This window comes from Aulostomus chinensis, chromosome 11 (assembly GCF_037954235.1).
Source record: "Aulostomus chinensis isolate RoL2024-O1b breed Wild chromosome 11, RoL_Achi_v1.0, whole genome shotgun sequence".
Lineage (NCBI taxonomy): Eukaryota > Metazoa > Chordata > Actinopteri > Syngnathiformes > Aulostomidae > Aulostomus > Aulostomus chinensis.
This window is the reverse complement of record NC_141330.1, coordinates 20,071,666-20,089,492: the sequence shown is the minus strand read 5'-3', so window position 1 is coordinate 20,089,492 and position 17,827 is coordinate 20,071,666. Positions and strand designations below refer to the sequence as shown.

The 17,827-nt window shown below is 42.5% G+C and overlaps 2 protein-coding genes across 8 annotated transcripts in view; both read left to right on the top strand.

Annotated features, from left to right (window-relative positions):
• Positions 1 to 2,238: 2,238 nt before the first annotated feature.
• On the top strand, positions 2,239 to 9,516 carry psma2a (proteasome 20S subunit alpha 2a). Its single transcript, XM_086217374.1, has 8 exons — positions 2,239 to 2,371; positions 2,908 to 2,984; positions 3,259 to 3,391; positions 6,411 to 6,533; positions 6,617 to 6,698; positions 6,936 to 7,009; positions 7,866 to 7,923; positions 8,741 to 9,516. Exons 1-8 carry the CDS (start codon positions 2,331 to 2,333, stop codon positions 8,855 to 8,857), a joined length of 705 nt encoding a protein of 234 aa, XP_086073500.1. The 5' UTR covers positions 2,239 to 2,330; the 3' UTR covers positions 8,858 to 9,516.
• A 379-nt stretch (positions 9,517 to 9,895) lies between these two features.
• atad2 (ATPase family AAA domain containing 2) overlaps positions 9,896 to 17,827 on the top strand; it is a 41,119-nt gene continuing 33,187 nt past the window's right edge. For all 7 annotated transcript variants that reach the window (XM_086218990.1, XM_086218992.1, XM_086218994.1 and 4 more), the window contains exons 1-4: positions 9,896 to 10,261; positions 11,739 to 11,893; positions 12,925 to 12,980; positions 13,188 to 13,377. In XM_086218990.1, coding sequence (XP_086075116.1) covers positions 10,064 to 10,261; positions 11,739 to 11,893; positions 12,925 to 12,980; positions 13,188 to 13,377 — 599 coding nt within the window. In that variant the 5' untranslated portion in view covers positions 9,896 to 10,063. The remainder of the gene's footprint in view (positions 10,262 to 11,738; positions 11,894 to 12,924; positions 12,981 to 13,187; positions 13,378 to 17,827) is intronic.

Here is a 17,827-nt window from a genome sequence, read left to right as displayed (position 1 = left end):
TACTATTGTTATAATAACAGTAGTTGGATGAAGCCATATTTCTGACTGCTGATTTTCATGCTCGGTGGCGGTATACCGTTTTTGTTTTTGTGTGACACCGACAATGAGAAGCCAGTAGGCTTTAGAAAAGGGAGGAGCACCTCTGATGCAGTATTGTGCCTAGAGGATGATGTAAGAAAAGCCCAGGTGATGAAAGAATCTGTGGTGGCAGTGTTCTTAGATGTTGAGAAAGCCTATGACATGCTGTAGTTTGGAAGGTCTTCTAATTAAGATGAATTTGATGGGGGTGGGAGGGAGTGTTTTTAATTGGGTTATGGATTTTTTGAAAAATAGAAGTGTTCAGGTCAAGATAAGGTCAGTCCTTTCCAGAAAGTGTCTTGTGGAAAATGAGACCCCGCAGGGGAGTGTTATCAGCCCCCTCCTTTTTAACATCATGATTAATGACATTTTTGTGTCTGTGCACCCGGGAATTTGGAAATCACTGTTTGCAGATGATGGTGGCCTGTGGAAAAGGGGGAAGAATGTGAACCATATTGTAAGGGGGGTCCAAGATGCTTTAAATCAAGTGGAAGGCTGGGGGAGGACGTGGGGATTTAGATTCTCAGCTGAAAAGACTAAGGTTGTTCACCAGGAAAAAGACTGATGGGGGGTTAAGATGGAGCTGTATGGTAAAAGACTGGAGAGGGTTAATTCTTTTAAATTTCTGGGCGTAACTTTTGATTCTCGTCTTACCTGGAGGGACCATGTGGCTGCGGTGATGGATAAAGGGAAAAAGGTACTGAATGTGATGAGGTGTCTGGCTGGGACGGGATGGGGAGCGAGCTCGGAGTCTCGAGACGGATCTGTGAGCATCTAATCAGATCAAGAGTGGAGTATGGCAGCTTAGCATATGGGTCAGCGTCAAAATCAGTGTTGGCTGGACTGGATAGGCTCCAAGCTAAGACGCTCAGGGTCTGTTTGGGGGCTGTGCGCTCATCCCCAGTGTGCTCCCTCCAGGTACAGGCAGGGGAAATGCCACTTGACCTGAGAAGGAAGCAGCTCCAGGCAAATTACTGGGTCAATCTGATGGGGCAGGGAAATGAGTGCCCGGTTAAGGTTGCACTACAAGGGACCTGGGAAAGGGGAGCGGGGAGGCTGCGGAGCTTTGGATGGACTGGGGAGGAAGTGGCGCGGGACACTGGAATATATAGAGAATCATTCTGCACTGCGGTGATGTGGCCTTAGATGCCTCTTTGGCTGTTCGAAACCCCAGGGGTGGACCTGGAGCTGCTGGAGGGGAGATCAGGGGCTTGGGAGACGGATATGGTTTTTCAGTATCATAGTCGGGTGGAGGAGAAGTACAGGAACCATGTGCTAGTGTTCACAGATGGGTCAAAAGATCAAGCCACAGGTGCTACCGGGGCGGCCTTTGTAGTTTGTGGAATGAATGTGCGAGTGTGTAAGAGAACGTCAAATTCCCTCAGTGTTTTTACAGTTGAGCTGTTTGCAATCTTGATGGCGGTGCAGTGGGCAGGCCAGATGGAGGATTGCGATGTGCTGGTGTGCAGCGACTCGGTGTCTGCCATCAAGAGCATTGGGATGGGCGTAGCCGGCGGGGCCGGCAGGATCTTGTTTATGAGGTGCTGCTGGCTTTTAGAGATGTGTCCAGGAGGGGGGTGAGGGTTTCGTTAGTGTGGGTGCCTGCACATGTGGGGATCGGGGCAAATGAGAGGGAGGACAGGCTGGCAAAAGAAGCGGTAAAACGGGAACAGGTGGATGTCACTCTGAGTCTGTCACAGTCTGAGGGGAATAGTGTAGTGTTTGGGAAAATACTGCAACAGTGGCAACAGCAATGGGAGGGGGAAAGCAAGGGGAGACATTTATTTTCAGTTAGTGGAGTTGTCTCACAGTCTGTGGGTGTCGGCAAGGGGGGTGGGTGGAGGAGGAAGTCACATTTCCTAGGCTGAAATTAGGACACACACTTCTGAATAGTTCACTCTTTTTAATTGGAAAACACCCGGATGGCTTGTGCTCTGTGTGTCAGGTGCCAGAGATGGTGCAGCATGTGCTTATTTTGTGTAGATGTTACAACAGGGAGAGGCTGATCAGTCAGTAGCGGGAAGTGGGGCTTGGGGAGGTGACAGTTGCAGCCATCCTGGAGGAGGGGGGGAGGGGGAAAGGTAAGCGCTGGCTATTTGAGTTTTTAACAGCCACAGGACTGCGTCAGAGAGTGTAGTGGGAGTAGTGGTGTGAAGATCCAGCAGGAGGCAGCAATGCAAGTATTGGATGCAAACTGCCGTTAAACAGCAAAGAAGAAGAAGAAGAGAAGCCAGTAGAAGAAGAGGAGAAAGATGGCGGAACGTGGCTACAGTTTCTCCCTCACCACATTTAGGTAAACTTTATCAAAAACAGTCTTGAGATTTCAAAAAATATTCGAACTTGCAGAACGTATTTATTTTTGGCGTTGAATTGCATAGCATTAAATTGTATATACGGCTCTGAATTTTAATACTGAAGGGATTTTTTTCGGAGCCGTGTTTGACGATGCACTGTCATCGCTGGGTAGTGCTAGCGCAATGAATTGGCTAACTGTTAGCATACCAGCTAACAGGTCTACAAATTTACATCCCACAGAATAGCTGCTGCATAAGTTTAGTGACAGCTTGGTTAACTGTTGTATCTATGTGTTAATTACTGAACAGTTCAGGACAGAGTAACCCAGTCGGGATTAGCTTGGTTTGCATCAAATTAGCTCGTATTAGCTCAGATGAGTCAGTTATTTTAGGTTTTGCTTTCACTTTTGGCTTTGTTCATTTGTGTTACTCTCAAAAGTTGGTTATCTAATCATTTGGGTCGTTTTATTGTTCCTTCTCTCCGATTTCTGCTCCACCTTGGCACTCTAATGTCGAAGCGTGTTTCTTTCCACAGCCCCTCGGGTAAACTGGTGCAGATTGAATATGCCCTGGCAGCTGTAGCAGCCGGAGCCCCCTCGGTGGGCATCAAAGGTAGGAGGGATTGTGAAAACCTAATTTGTCTCTTCATAATTTGGAGCTTCTTTTCTATTGGACCACGATCTATATGTTTATGTACCTTTTTACTTTTCATCTGTTATGTTTCCATAATCATGAAGGATGGGCTCGTATTTCTAATAGAAATCAAAGGGCCAAGCTAACAGACACCCGCAGTGCAGCAGAGGTCTCCCAGAGCTTTTAAAAACCAAGGGCAGTTGAAGATGGTTTGGGAAGCTCATGTATTGGTGTAATATGTTTTATTTTTCAGCTTCCAATGGAGTTGTTCTGGCGACAGAGAAGAAACAGAAGTCTATTCTGTACGATGAGCAGAGTGTTCATAAAGTGGAGCCCATCACCAAACACATAGGCATGGTCTACAGCGGCATGGGGCCTGACTACAGGTGGGGGTGCTTTGAGTTTTGAAAGAACAGCAGTTTTCGTTTTCCATTTTTTTTATCAGCTTGTACATCAACCACTGGAGAAGTGAGTGGAAGTGTTGAAACTCTCAGTTACTTGTTTACGTACATACACTCCTAATCAAAAGGTTTCACTTTCTCATTCAGTGGTTTTCTTAAGACATCAAATATTGGAAGTTAAATGGAATTATGTTGAAAAGAAAAAAATGTTGCATAACTCAGTATGTTTTATATTTTTAATTCCTCCAAGTAGCCACCCTTTGCTTTGTTGACATCGCTGCAAACTCTTGGCCTTCTCTGAATGTCCTTCATGATGTAGTCACCTGAAATAGTTTTCACTTCTCAGGTTTGCTTTGTCAGGGTTCATTTGTGGAATTTCTTGCCTCCTTAATGGGGTTGGGACCAGCAGTTGTGTTGTGTGGAAGTCAGGCTGGTACACAGCTGACAACTCCATTAGACAGCTGTTAGAATTTATATTAAGAGAATAATCATTACTTTAAGAACTGAAAGTCAGTTCGTCTGGAAAAGTCTCCTTTCCTGCTGAGGATAAGTTCATCCCAGTCACCAGCCTCAGAAATCGCAAGTTAACAGCGCCTCAGATTAGAGCCCAGAAAAAAGTCACACAGAGTTCTGGTAACAGACACATCTCTACGTCAACTGTTCGGAGGAGACTGAGCCAATCAGGCCTTCATGGTCGAATAGCTGCTAAGAAACTACTAAGTAGAAGCAACAAATAGAAGAGATCAGTTTGGGCCAAGAAACACAAGGAATGGACATTCGACCAGTGGAAATCTGTACTTTGGTTTGATGAGTCCAAATTTGAGATCTTTGGTTCCACCATCCGTGTCTTTGTGCAATGCAGAAAAGGTTAACGGATGGTCTCTACATGCATGGTTCCCACCGTGAAGCATGGAGGAGGAGGTGGTGTGATGGTGTGGGGGTGCTTTGCTGGTGACACTGTTGGGGGTTTATTCAAAACTGAAGGCCCACTGAACCAGCATGGCTACCACAGCCTCCTGCAGCAAAACGCCATCCCATCCAGTTAATGTTTAGTTGGACCATCATGTATTTTTCAACTGGACAACGACCTCAAACACACCTCCAGGCTGTGTCAGGGCTATTGGACCAAGAAGGAGAGTGATGGAGGGCTGCGTCAGATGACCTGGCCTCCACAGTCACCTGACCTAAACCCATCCAGATGGTTTGGGATGAGATGGACCACAGAGTGAAGGCAAAAGGGCCAACAAGTGCTCAGCATCTCAGGAACTCCTTCAAGACTGTTGGAAAACCATTTCAGGTGACGACCTCATGAAGCTCATTGAGAGAACGCCAAGAGTGAGCAAACTAGTAATCAAAGCAAAGGGTGGCTATAACATTTTTGAGTTATTTTTCACTTTCTTGTTTTACTGCATAATTCCATGTGTGTTCATTAGAGCTGGGTATCACCACTGACCTCCTGATACGATACGATTTCCATGCACTAGGTCCCAAGTCGATCCGATTTCCGATAAGATTCGATACAATATACGATACAATATTTTAGTTACAATACCAATTTTTCTTTGGTAATGGAAGAGATTCTCATAGGACTCATGCTGTAAATTCAATTGTAAAAGTAACCCTCTAACCTGCTGCATAATTAAATATTAATATTTACATTGAGAACTGACCATTAAACAATAGTTATACAACATCATGCACTTTTTATTTAAATACATGACTTTCAAAATAGAAGGGCAACTTAGACTTCCACAAACTGTCAGCAGCTCAGCAAGATGACTCGCGGTGTGACGAGCTTCAATCGCCCGCGTTTGTGAAACGTGGGACATGAGGGACCAGTAACTGTCAGTGTAATGAGAGGTGATGGTCAAGTAGGAATCGTAGCTCTGCTTGTCCAGCTGTTGCAAGTGATGGCAACTCTCTCTGCCGATTTCATTGCAGTTGCAACGTTGTTTTTAACATCTCTGTACATCTTTGAGATTGTGACTTGACTCAGTTGTTTCCGTGTCGGTAGCACATACCGTGGTTCCAGTGTCTGGATGAGGTGTCTGAAGTCTGCATTTTCTACCACACAGTATAGTCTGAGATCCTTGCAGATAAAAATTGCCAGAGCCGAAGTGATGTTCTCTGCACATGGAGGCGTGGATGGAAACTTCATCCCAAATGCTTTCTTCAGCGAGGGTTGTTGCAGTGACTTGTAGTTTCCTGGTTGCTGAGTGTACTCTGGGTGATGCCTCGTCACATGGCTCCGGAGATTAGTTGTATTTCCGTTGTACTTTACCTCTACTTTGCACATTTTGCGCACATCATTATTTTTGTCAAGTTGGGCGCAGTTTTCTTGCTTCTTAAAGCCAAAGTGCTGCCAGACATCGGCTCTTAAATTTGCCGGAGATTAATGTTGCGCTTCTGCCATCTTGTAGTTCTCTGATCAGAGGAACATGGCCTGGATCTCGCGAGATCTGATAATCTGACTGCAATAACGTTGCACTACGCACTAAATCACGCCAGACTAAAGGGGAAAACAAAAATAAATGGGTAAAATCAAATGCATTTTAAAAGATCGATACTGGGATTTATGTATCGATAATCTTTCCTACAAATGTATATCGATAAAATATCAGTATATAGACATTTTTAACCCACCTCTAGTGTTCATTCATAGTTTTGATGCCTTCAATGAGAATCTACAATGTGAAATGTGAAGAGTAATGAAATTAAAGAAAAACCATTAAATGAGAAGGTGTGATCAAACTTTTGACTCTCTCACACATACATACACACACACACACACACACACACACACAAACTGCACTCCCAACAATTTTCCAAAGCAAATTATACTTAATTGATTCAGAGTGATTTTACTGTAAAATGTAAGCATAACCAACCGTAAAACATTACTTTTATGTCAGAAAGCATGTTTGTTATTGTCAGCTGTTTATATTAGCTGTTGTGCTCCCAACAGAGTTTGTATGACTTCAGACCTCACCTCTTATTTTTACAGGGTCTTGGTCCGACGGGCCAGGAAGCTGGCCCAACAGTACTTCCTGGTTTACCAGGAGCCGATCCCCACGGGCCAGCTTGTCCAGCGCGTAGCTTCAGTAATGCAGGAATACACACAATCTGGGTGTGTATTCAGAGGAACTTTCCAAAAACAACATCATCTGTAAGAATTTAAATGATTTTAATCTGCAGTTTGTTCTTTTATAGTGGCGTGCGTCCGTTTGGCGTGTCTTTGCTGATTGCTGGATGGGATGAAGACCACCCCTACTTGTTCCAGTCAGATCCCTCTGTATGTTCAGTTGTTCCTTTTCGTATTTCTGGAAAGACACTTTCACTTTGAAATATATATGACCTGTTTAACTAATGCACTGAGTGATTAGAAGCAAAAACTTAAATATTGTAGAGATGGTGGGACGGTTCATTGTTGTACCCACAGTTCGGTATAGTGTCAGATATATCATGTCTGAATCTGTACACCAGGAAGCACGACTTTGTATTGACTGTTTACCTCTGTTTCCGACTCCAGGGGGCGTATTTTGCATGGAAAGCCACAGCCATGGGAAAGAATTATGTAAATGGAAAAACATTCCTTGAAAAAAGGTACCGCTTTGCAACAAAACAAAACAATATTTTCTTTGTAATTAATTACATTTTAATCTGGAAAAATTATATTGATGTGAAATTTTGAAACTCTGAAATGATTGCTTTTCTTCATTTGTAATAGCTTATATCAACTGTTTATACTCAAAGGCCCACATATTCATATTTTGCACCCTTCCATCCATTTTCTATACCGTTTATCTGTTAAGGGTCGCAGGGGGCTGGAGCCTATGCCAGCTGCCTTCAGGCGAGAGGACAAATCACCAGTCCATCGCAGGGCCAACACATATAGACAGACAACCATTCACACTCACAGCCACACCTACAGTCAATTTAGAGTTGCCAATGAACCAGACTTGCATGCCTTTGGACTTTGGGAGGAAGCCGGAGTACATGCAGGCACAGGGATGACATGCAAACTCCACCCAGATAAGCCCTGTACTCGAACTGGGGCTTGAACCTAGAACCTTCTTGCTGTGAGGTGACGGGGCTAACCACTGCACCACTGTGCTGCCCTCCATACTTCACACTCATTTAATGGAAGGAAATTATTAATGAAATCCAATTACGGCACTGCCTGTTACACAGGTGAGAATAAATTAATACAATAGGATACAGGGTATTTAAAATTAGATGAAGGTTTGCCTCAAGATCTTTAAAATTATTCGCCACACCTCAACCTGATTATAGTGGTTAGCCTGCCAAAGCTATTGTCTTAAATTAATGTTGTTTAAGAGGAATTTTTATAGGTACAGTTATTTATTGTCACTTAAATATTTTTAAATATGATTTGAATTTACATGGTCAATATTTTATATTCTATTGAACAAAATACGCCTTTGTTTCTATTTTCTAGATATAACAATGATCTGGAGCTGGAGGACGCCATCCACACAGCCATCTTGACCCTGAAGGTATGTTCTTTGACATCAACTCCGTCCTCAGTGTGTTCAGTTCACGGGGACTGGCAAGACCAGAATTGACTGTCAAGTGCCCCCAATGCAGTAGCAGATGAAGAAGGTGGGCACAAGTTCTGTGCAAATTAAGAGACGCAAGATACTGGATTTTTTTTTTGGCTGATATGCTAATATATTTTTCCAACTGATTTGGCAGATCGCTGTTAATTACAGATTAACAAATTATGAGCAAAACTGGCTGTTCGACCGATAGAATTTTTTAGTACAAATATTTGTGGATAGTTTTGATGTGTTGATTTTTATGAATCCCTGTTTCAAATATTTCCATTGAATGGAAATCGGAGCTAATTACCATGCTTTGCTTCTATGGGGTTATGCTTATGTGAATCATGTTTATCAATGTCAGACACTTCGTCCAATAAAAATGTGTAGAAACTGAATCAGAATTAACAAAATAAATTTGAAAAACACAATTCACATTTTTAATCTGATTTCCACATTTTGTTCAGTTTTCACATTTCAGTTTCATCTAATTGAAAAAAAAAAATCTTTTTCCTGAGAAACAACTGTTACCGAGAAAGAATAATCAAGTGGAGATTCACAGAACTTCTTTCCACATAGTACCACCATCTTCTCCCAGTGATATCAAAATCCAATGGGAACTGTGTGGAATGTGTTTAAAAAAAAATAAATCTAGTATTATGTCTTGCTGTTTCAGGGAATATTTATTCAAATGCACTCATCTGTACCTCCCTTTCAAAATTAAAGTCCCTCATTTTATCAGTCCTTTATGTTCTCCATCTTTTGATTTCAGGAGAGTTTTGAGGGTCAGATGACGGAGGAGAATATTGAGGTGGGGATCTGCAATGAGGCCGGCTTCAAAAGACTCACCCCAGCAGAGGTGAAAGACTACCTGGCTGCCATTGCGTGAACACACCCCACCAGACGACAGGGCTCAATAGATAAATACTGTGCAGTATCCAACAGTTGCATGACACTTGTAACTGTAAAATTAGTCTTATACAGTTGAACTTGTATTTTTACAGTTGCATGACTTTTTTCCATTTATAACACTTGAGGATGTCCTTCATTCTATTCAAGTTCAAGATAATTGAAAATTACAACTTTGGCAACAACTCAAATACACGTCCAAACAATGATAATCAAGTTTTGACAACCAATTGGCTTTTCACACACACACACACACACACATACACACACACTCTGCACTGCGAAATGTAGCTGTTGGCTACTGCACATATGGAAAGGATTGTGGGCTCTGAGTGAAATCTCAAGTCTTCCACTGAATCCTTGAGGTCAATGAACACCTTTTGGTGATTTATTAATCCTTTGCATTTATGTTTCCCTCTGATTTCTTGATTGCACTTCATTAGTACCTCTAAACATACCTGAAAGGTGCATCAACATCAGGAGACTGCAGGGAGGATCCAGTGGGAAGCTTGAGAATTTACTGGATACCTGTACAGCAGTTTTACACAATGTACTTTTTTCTGATTAGAAGCAATGTTAGAGTTTGTATTTCCTCTTTTGGAATCTGTCACTCATCCAAATAAAACATGTTGGAGTTCATGTTGTGTGGGTGTCTTAAATGAGCTTGATTTCGTTTGGAAACTGCACTTGAAAACAATTGACAGCTTCATACTTTAAGCTACTTAGCTGCTAGCGCTAGCAACAGCCCAGCATCACGGTCTGACTGCAGAAATACGCGCTTGAACGTCTGCTAGTACACCTTTCCAAATTTACATGTATCGCTCCGCTTGTGCATGAATTCGGTATTGATTGTTTGGATCCACTTATCTCGCTCACGGTGATTATCAGAATGTGATTAATGTCGGTAATACGTGATGATAACGCCTACTGTGTGTGTTTGCGAACACAATCCTGTCGGTGGGTCTATTTTTCTGTGCGGCAGTTCATTGGCGGCTACCCTAGAACCTCCGATGACGTTTGTGGCGCCAGAAATCAAGGGATGATAGAGGGAGAGGGGGCGGTGTTTTCAGCTGGTGGATATTTGCCATGTTCGCGGCACGGTAACGTTTAACCTAGGGAATTTTATCGCAGATCAGCCGGTGATTCTCCGTGGTTCATGCTGGTATAAGGCCTGTTGGGAGTCAAGATGGTGATACTACGCAGCAGCAGTGGTGTCGGAGCTGAGCCGGCGGCCACAACTCCGAAGAGGAGGTCGATTGAGTTAGATACCAGCTCGGAGTTTCTCTCTCTGGTTCCCGCGTCACAGAGAAAGTCCGCCCGACTGACCCGGTCCTCCCGCTCGGTGGATGATAGCTTCAGCAGCCCTGACAACAACAGGGCGAATGTGAGCTCATTCACACATTCAACCGCTTAGATAATCACATGATTGGTGAATGTATTTGTTAGACGTGCAACTTACTGTTATATTTGTGCTAACCAGCTTCGGCAACTAGCCAGGCTACGTTGTTCGGTTAATACTGCCTGACAGATTAGCAACAGTGTTTCTGCTAACAATGAAACTGGTGTTTGTAGTTGACAGACTTACTTGAATCCACCAACATGAATGTTGGTCCAACAAATCCTTTGAATCGAACATTTTATACGCGTTTTATCGTCGCAGTGACGTAAGTAAGTCGACGAGGCTGCTAGTAACATTAATGACCAAAGTAAGTTAGCCTAGATGTTGTGAGCGTGTAGCAGGTGGTGCAATTTGATAATCTGTAAGTTAGTTAAAATAATAAGGAGTTAAATGGTTGGAGGAGACGTTTTGGCTGTATTATTAATTCACTCATGAGTGTGTTATGTATCTACTTAATGATATATTCACTGTTACTCAACCCAACACTGTCTTCCACAACGGTCATATGACAGAACGTGACTGGACAAGCGCGATGGCCCATCCGCTCATACCAGGGATAGACAGATGTGGTTTTTTTCAAGGCTAATAGCAATTATTGGGAATCAAGGAGACATTTAAAAAAAAATAGATTTGCATAAAGAAATAGCATAACGTGGTCAAAATGCAGAACAACAGAAACTACACAATAAAAAATTCAAAATAATTTAAGCACATTTTTTTTATACAAGAGAACTTTGTATTAAAAACAAAAAGTTAAAGAAGTCCTCAGCAGTATTGAGTATGTAAATAGTATGTAAAGTATGTAAATGAATAAAATAACTCCGAAATTTTATGAAATAAGTAAAGTATAAATGAATGAAACTAGTTAAATCTGAATTTGTACTTTGTGGTCCAGCAGCATGATGTGGAGTGCAGTTCGTTTTGGTTTTTTTTTTTTTTAAATCGGCAACCAAATAAAGAAAGAACGCATTCTTAGAGTTAAAAATGTAGTTGCTTGATTTTTAGAAACTGTAGAACACATATAATTGAGCTTTTTATTGACTGAGTGAATGGGCTCACAGCAGTATCCCCAGGGACTGATGGTGTCAGAGCGAGTCATGATAAAGTGAGATATTGCAGCAGCAAAGAGGGATGGATCTGTTGCTTCTTGTCATGAGACTGTGACAGTGCCGTTTCTTTTAGTTTTCTGTTAGACAAGCATGCATTTATACCCCATATCTAGATTACAGATGTGTGGAGGTAAATTATGGTTTGAACACCAGCCCATTTTAAAATAGTGCAATTATTTAAGTGAGAATAGTCACCTGTTGGTAAACACAGTAGAGAAGTTTTTTTTTGGGGGGGGGGGTGTTCATCTTCTGCAGACCTTGAAGTTGAGTAATAAAAAGTCCATGCTATGTTTAACCTGACGAGCTCCCGATGAATAAACACCAAATGGTAGCATTTGATGTGACTGTTACAGGGACATGCTGACCTGAAGCAGGAGGAGGGGAGTGGTGTCCATCACTCACCCAGAACCAGAGGACAAAGAGTTAAACTAGAGGTCTCCTTTGGTAATGTGGAACCAAAGTCCTGCTCCCCTGTAAATGAAGACAAGACTGGAGGCTGCTGCACCAGGTAATTAAAAACACAGCCGCCTCAGTATTATTTTTTAAATTAGCAGTATTTTTAAACAAACTCTTTTCCAAGGAAGTTAGAGGGTTTTCTTTTTTACTTTTTGTAATGTTGTGAGATTGTCTGGCTAAGCGTTTGTCAGCTTATGTGGGGTACACACTACAAGATAATCAGGATACTTTTTGCCCAGTTCCCTTTTCCAGGCCAAAGTCAGAAAGGGCCAGATAATCCGAGGGTTGTAAAGATTGTCTTGTCAGATTTTTCTGTGGTGTGAGGTGTTAGTAGTGACTTTACCCTCCCTTTGCTCAGAAGACAATCGAGGCTTCCCTGATTTGAAATGATAAATATTAACATTTTCAATATTTGCAATCTGTGGGGGGAACACAGAGGAAAACTGAGCACACATTTTGTGGATTTTCACATGTAATTGAACGATAGCCAATCAGGAAGCAAACTGGTCAAAGACAGAAGTACAACAAACATGGACATGGTGACGATGATGAATACGGAGCATTCAGTGACATGGACCTAAGAAATGGAGGGTTGGGTTGTTGATTTGTGGCAACAACACAAATGTTTATACAACATTTCCTATGAAACTTAACACGTTTTGAATTGAGAGGGAGAGTCGTTGAAATTACAACTGCAGGGGCTGTACCGGGTAGTTATCAGCTAGCCACTTTTAGTTTTGTTTACCACATCGGTCTACCCTCAAGTTGTATGTGACCGTGCAAGATTTTGAGTTTTGACTGTCCAGGCTGTGTTTTTTGGTCGATGGAATCTATTGGTGTTTGGTGTGAAGGTCATCTCCTTGCACAGCGCACACTATAAGAACTTAACTGTTAAATCTCTTATGATTTGTCAGCAGTCTTTTAGTGTGCCAGGCCTAAAGTACTCTTGAAAGAAAATTGGTCACCTCCATTGAATCAACAAGCACTGCTGAGGATTTTGGAATGATGAATCTGCCCAAATGTCAGAAAACAAACAAAAATGGCAACAACACCAAGAAGAAGTGTTTTCCTCTCTTTCTTCAGGAAGTCCTCCAGGCTGCAAAGGGAGGGAAAATCATCCGGCAGTAAGCTGCAAGCAGGTATGTGTTGCCAGAGAGCAATTATCACCTTTCTGTATTTGTTTGTTCCTTTATTTTTTTTCTCCCTTGTAAAGCATCTTTGATCACTCAGAAAAGTTCGATGTAGGTACCTATTATTGTTGTTGTTATTTTTGAAGTTATTATTGTTGCTGTAATGCAAATAAAGCATGTGTATCAAAACACAAATAGTTTCTGTTCATGTTCCAGATGTTCCTGATGAAGTGGAGGGATCTTCCACTCCGAAAAGAAGCCGTTTTAACCTTCGAAGTCGGGATGTGGAAGAGGAGGAAGAAGAGGAGGAGGAAGAGGATCGCTCTGTGCGACGTAGTTCCCGAATCACCAGATACAAGCTTGATTCCCGAAATCAGTCAGTGCTCTATGACCGCCTCATAACCAAGTGAGTTCATTAACCCTCCGTCAGGATTCCTTTGTCACCCTCCACCATATCACCATCAGTTTGACCCAGTATACATTCTTAGAGGACTGTGCATGGTTTCCTTTCCTCAAAGGAGCAGTTGTGTACTCACAGTTGTATCTGAAAATCTGATTCATTTAACTGGGTTAGTAAAGTCTTGAAAGGAATCTCCCACAGCTGTCAGACCTCAAGCTCACTTGCCAAAGTTAATGCCGATACTTGTGAAACATTGTGATGGCACAGGCACTCTGTTCAAAAGAGGCTCAAGACTACAGATTTGCAATCCACCTACTGATGAAAAAAGTTGCATCCTACTTGTCGTCTTTTGTTATTAATATATGCTGTGAGGAAGCCAGCACATCAGTGTGTGAATCACTTAAAAAAAAATGCAACTGACTTGCTGGATCTAATGGTGCAGCTCTCTTCAGGTTGGGGTGATACAGCCCTTTCACAACTATGTCATCAGGTCCAATCTTCATAGTTCGATCCTGCACTAAAATTACAGATGTGGACCCTCTTCTGGACCACAGCATGGAACAAACATCTGAATTTTGGTTAGTTTAAAAGGGATGGCCTTTGTTTAGGAACAAACGGAACCTCAGCTTGGTTTTCCTCTTGTGTGAAAATATTTTTTGGATGGTTCGGACCTTTGGACAATTTACAGAAAGTTACGGTGGTTCACTTCGGAACCCGAGTGATGGACAAGATTCCTTTTTTTCCTCACAGCTAGCTACCAGCCAAGCTGTTTACCCATGTCGTGCATCTCTATTTGGTGTTCTTGCATAATTGCACACTGAAACCAAAACTAATCAAACGTACATAATGTAACAAACATGGGTTCAGACATTGCTGTGGACCTTGATTTGTGAAAAGGACTTTAGATACAACACCCACTGAGTCCATAATCATGTCAATATGTAGGTACATGGGAGACATTCTTTCTTGTGAAATTAGTGATTAAACGGTGCTATTTAAGAGACGTCAAATATGTATTTAGGTTAACCAGGTAGTCTGCTATTTGTGATTGAATCATATTAAAGCCACTACTAGGGGCCCTGGAGAATGTTTGTTCATCAGTCCTCTCTTCTACCATATGTAATGCAGAAGCTCCTGGCAAGAGAGAGAGACTGATATGTTTTTTTTCAGAGAATGAGACATTTTCCTGGATCCAACAATGTAGGTATAAAGTGGTGAGAGTTTTAGCGTAGGAGATTGATGTCTCAGTTTGACCAAAGTGTGAGAGCAGAGCTGAAAGCTGCGCCTTCAAGAACCCCCCCCCCCCCCCCCGCTCTCTGCCACCTGGGCTAGAGTGGAGAGGAGAGGAGGAATTTTTGAGAGATTGTCGTGTGAAAAATGCTCATAAATCGCCAGAGTTTGGTCAAAAGTTCAATGTAATATATTTTTGTGGACTTCTGTTGGATTTAGGTCACAAGTGTCCCCATATCATTTGTAGGTATTGAGACAAATAACTGAGTTTTGGTTCCATGTTGACATTCCTCGGGGCGGGGTGGGCTGTAGAATGTGTTTTTAGAGATGTAGGTGGTGCTGTGGATCACAATTTGGCACTTTGGGGGATAAATTTGACATTTTATTTAAAAAAAATTTCGCCAGACCTGGTGTGTGTGTGTGTGTGTGTGTGTGTGTGTGTGTATGTGTGTGTGTTAGATTGTTAGATTTCAGTTTTTGAGTGTGTTTAGGGGGTCAAATTAAGGTTCAAAGTGGCAAAAGTGGAAAAAAGAAATAAACGTTGCAAAAACCAGAGGGATTTTGCCCTGAAGTTCCTTCGGACTCAGGCCTAATTACTCTTATGCACCCGTGTGTGGGGAGATGGGTGGGGCTGGATGGTGGATGGTCATGGCAGTGCAAAAATGCATGGGAAAATAAGTGGAATTCAGATTTTATCTTCCTGGTCTCAATCAACCTGTGTGGGCCGCCCAAATAAAATCTATGTATGAGAGACTCTGGTCATGAATTTAAGGATTGTATTAGTCTCTTTTGGTTACTGAATGGAAGTTTCTTGTCAGCAGAATGACAATGGAAGTGGCAATTCAGTGTTATTCATGTATCTGTCTTTGAAGCTATGACTCCATTTTAACCTTAGAAATTAGACCCATGGCTTAATCTCAAAAAATTTATGGAGAGTGTAAAAAAAACAATATCTCGCTATTTAATCAACATTCTCACAAACAAAGACCCTAACCCTTGTCCTTGTTTTTATTCCCTTCAAGTTCTCCAGTGTGGTCAAATTAATGCCTTTGTCGCTATATTTAGCAAGCCTTCAGACCCCATTAGTGACTCTTCTGCAAAAAATCAGGTAGTTACATGTCTAGTAGCTTTTTTTGGTGTTATTGGAGACTTTAAGAGACTGTAACATGGAAGCACATACTGTTCTTCCTATTCTCAACTAGCAGTGGATCCTGCTCTGGGCTCCTCCCCTGTCCCAAAGCACTCACAGTCAGGCCTGTCCTTGTGTAGCAGCCTGTCCCTCTCTGCTGCAGCAAGACAAATGGACGTTCAACTCTCTTCATCCAGAGTAATACCCTTTTCACACTGAAAAACGTGTGTGAACACGGGTTTTTGGACCTGTGTTTACTCTGTATTAGGGCGCATGAAAGCTTTCAGAAGACCTGGGTCTGAACTCCAATGCTGCATGCCTGTGTTTTTCTCTCTCGTACGTCATCACGCTGACAACGTCATCATTTCACGTGAAGTTGCACCGGAACATTGAGAGGTGAACAAACGTCAACATGGACGCCGTTGAATCAAATGTGAGGGTTGTCATTGCATGCGTTGCATGTTGTCTCTTTTGCAAAGCATACTAACTTGGCGAAGATAGGATATCCGAGTGCTAATGCAGCAAAAGAAGATAGACGTTTTGGCTCGTGTGGAAGGGAGCCAAACGCGGGTCGAAATGCTGAGTAGACCCTTTGAGAGTGCTGAAAAATCTGTGTTGACCGGCGATTTTTGGTGCAGTTTGAAAGGGGCTTAAGTGACAAATATATCAACTTTTTCAGGTCTTGTGAGCACATTACTCCATTCCCCAGTTCATGTCCTCAATGAGCAGCGGGTTCCACCCCCCCCCCCCCCACAGAAAAAGTTCATTTGTAAGTCTAAACATATTTAAGATATTTTTCACACACTTGTCTGTCACCAATGATGAGAATCCTTTACCTGCCACATAAAGTCCATTATATGTAAATTCATTATGATGCAAATTACCTGCTGACGTCATCTAGCGATGTCTGGCTACTATTGGGACAGACAGTAGCTGCTTTTCGAGAAGTAGAAACAATTTTTTCCTCTGGTGAATAAATTTTAGACAAAGGTTTGTCAAAAACATTGCATAGAATGTTCATAGCAAAATTAGCATCCAATGAATAGTCGTTATCAAAATAAATCCTTGTGGTTTTTATTGGCATGCAAAAAGAGATTCACAGTCAATTTAAATCCAGCAGACAGTTTTTATTTCAAATAAATCAGACAATTGCACAAATGAAAATTAAAGAGAAAAAATAGTTTAAAAAGATTTTACACTTTAAAGCTTTTTAAAGTTTATTTTCAGGTTTAAAGGTTGGTGGTGAGGAGGACACCCTGACCCTCCCTGTCATCGCTGTCATGTTTTCTTGTGGTGCTGTGGTTCTTCTGATGAAGGGTGGCATGTTTGCTGTCTCAGGCTCCACCAAATATCTTCTTTAGGATGCCACAATATGGCCTCTTCAGGACTCCATCTTCCCCGGCATCGGTGGCACAAGGGTTTCTTCTGGTGCCACATCACTTCAAGTAGAGGACCCCATCGTCATTCTACCGAATGGTGCGACGATGTACCCGACAGAGGATGCAGTGACCCTTCGTCAAATCAGTGCCGCAATTCTTGACAAAAGGAACAGCACGGGCTTTTGTGTACTGTTTTACTCTGTGTTTCCTGCACAGAGCATCAGGATCTATCCTTGAAAAGGTGTAGCAAATTCTCTGGTAGTAGTAGAATTCAGGGGCAGGGGTCGGCCTCCGGATCTTAGCCTGCATGGCACCGCAGTTCACGCACGCCTTGCGTGATGTTGTTTGGGGCAGGGGATGGCTCCCACATCATGTCCATCACCCTATCGCTGGCACCATAGCATACGTAGCGTACATGTACTTCCTACCAAGCTTGGTGAAGTAGTTCTCAACATCAGCACTGGCGCTTGGGGCAGGGGTCGGCCTCCAGATCCTTCTCTGCCTGGCACGGCAGTTCATGGTGCGACGATGCACCTGGCAGAGGAAGCTGTGACCCTTCGTCACATCAGTGCCGCAGTTCTTGATATAAGGAACAGCACGAGCTCTTGTGTAATGCTTGGCTCTGTGCTTCCTGCACAGAGCATCGGGGTCAATCTTTGAGAACAGGTGGCAAATTCTCCTGTGGTAGGAGAATTCAGGGGCAGGGGTCGGGCTCCAG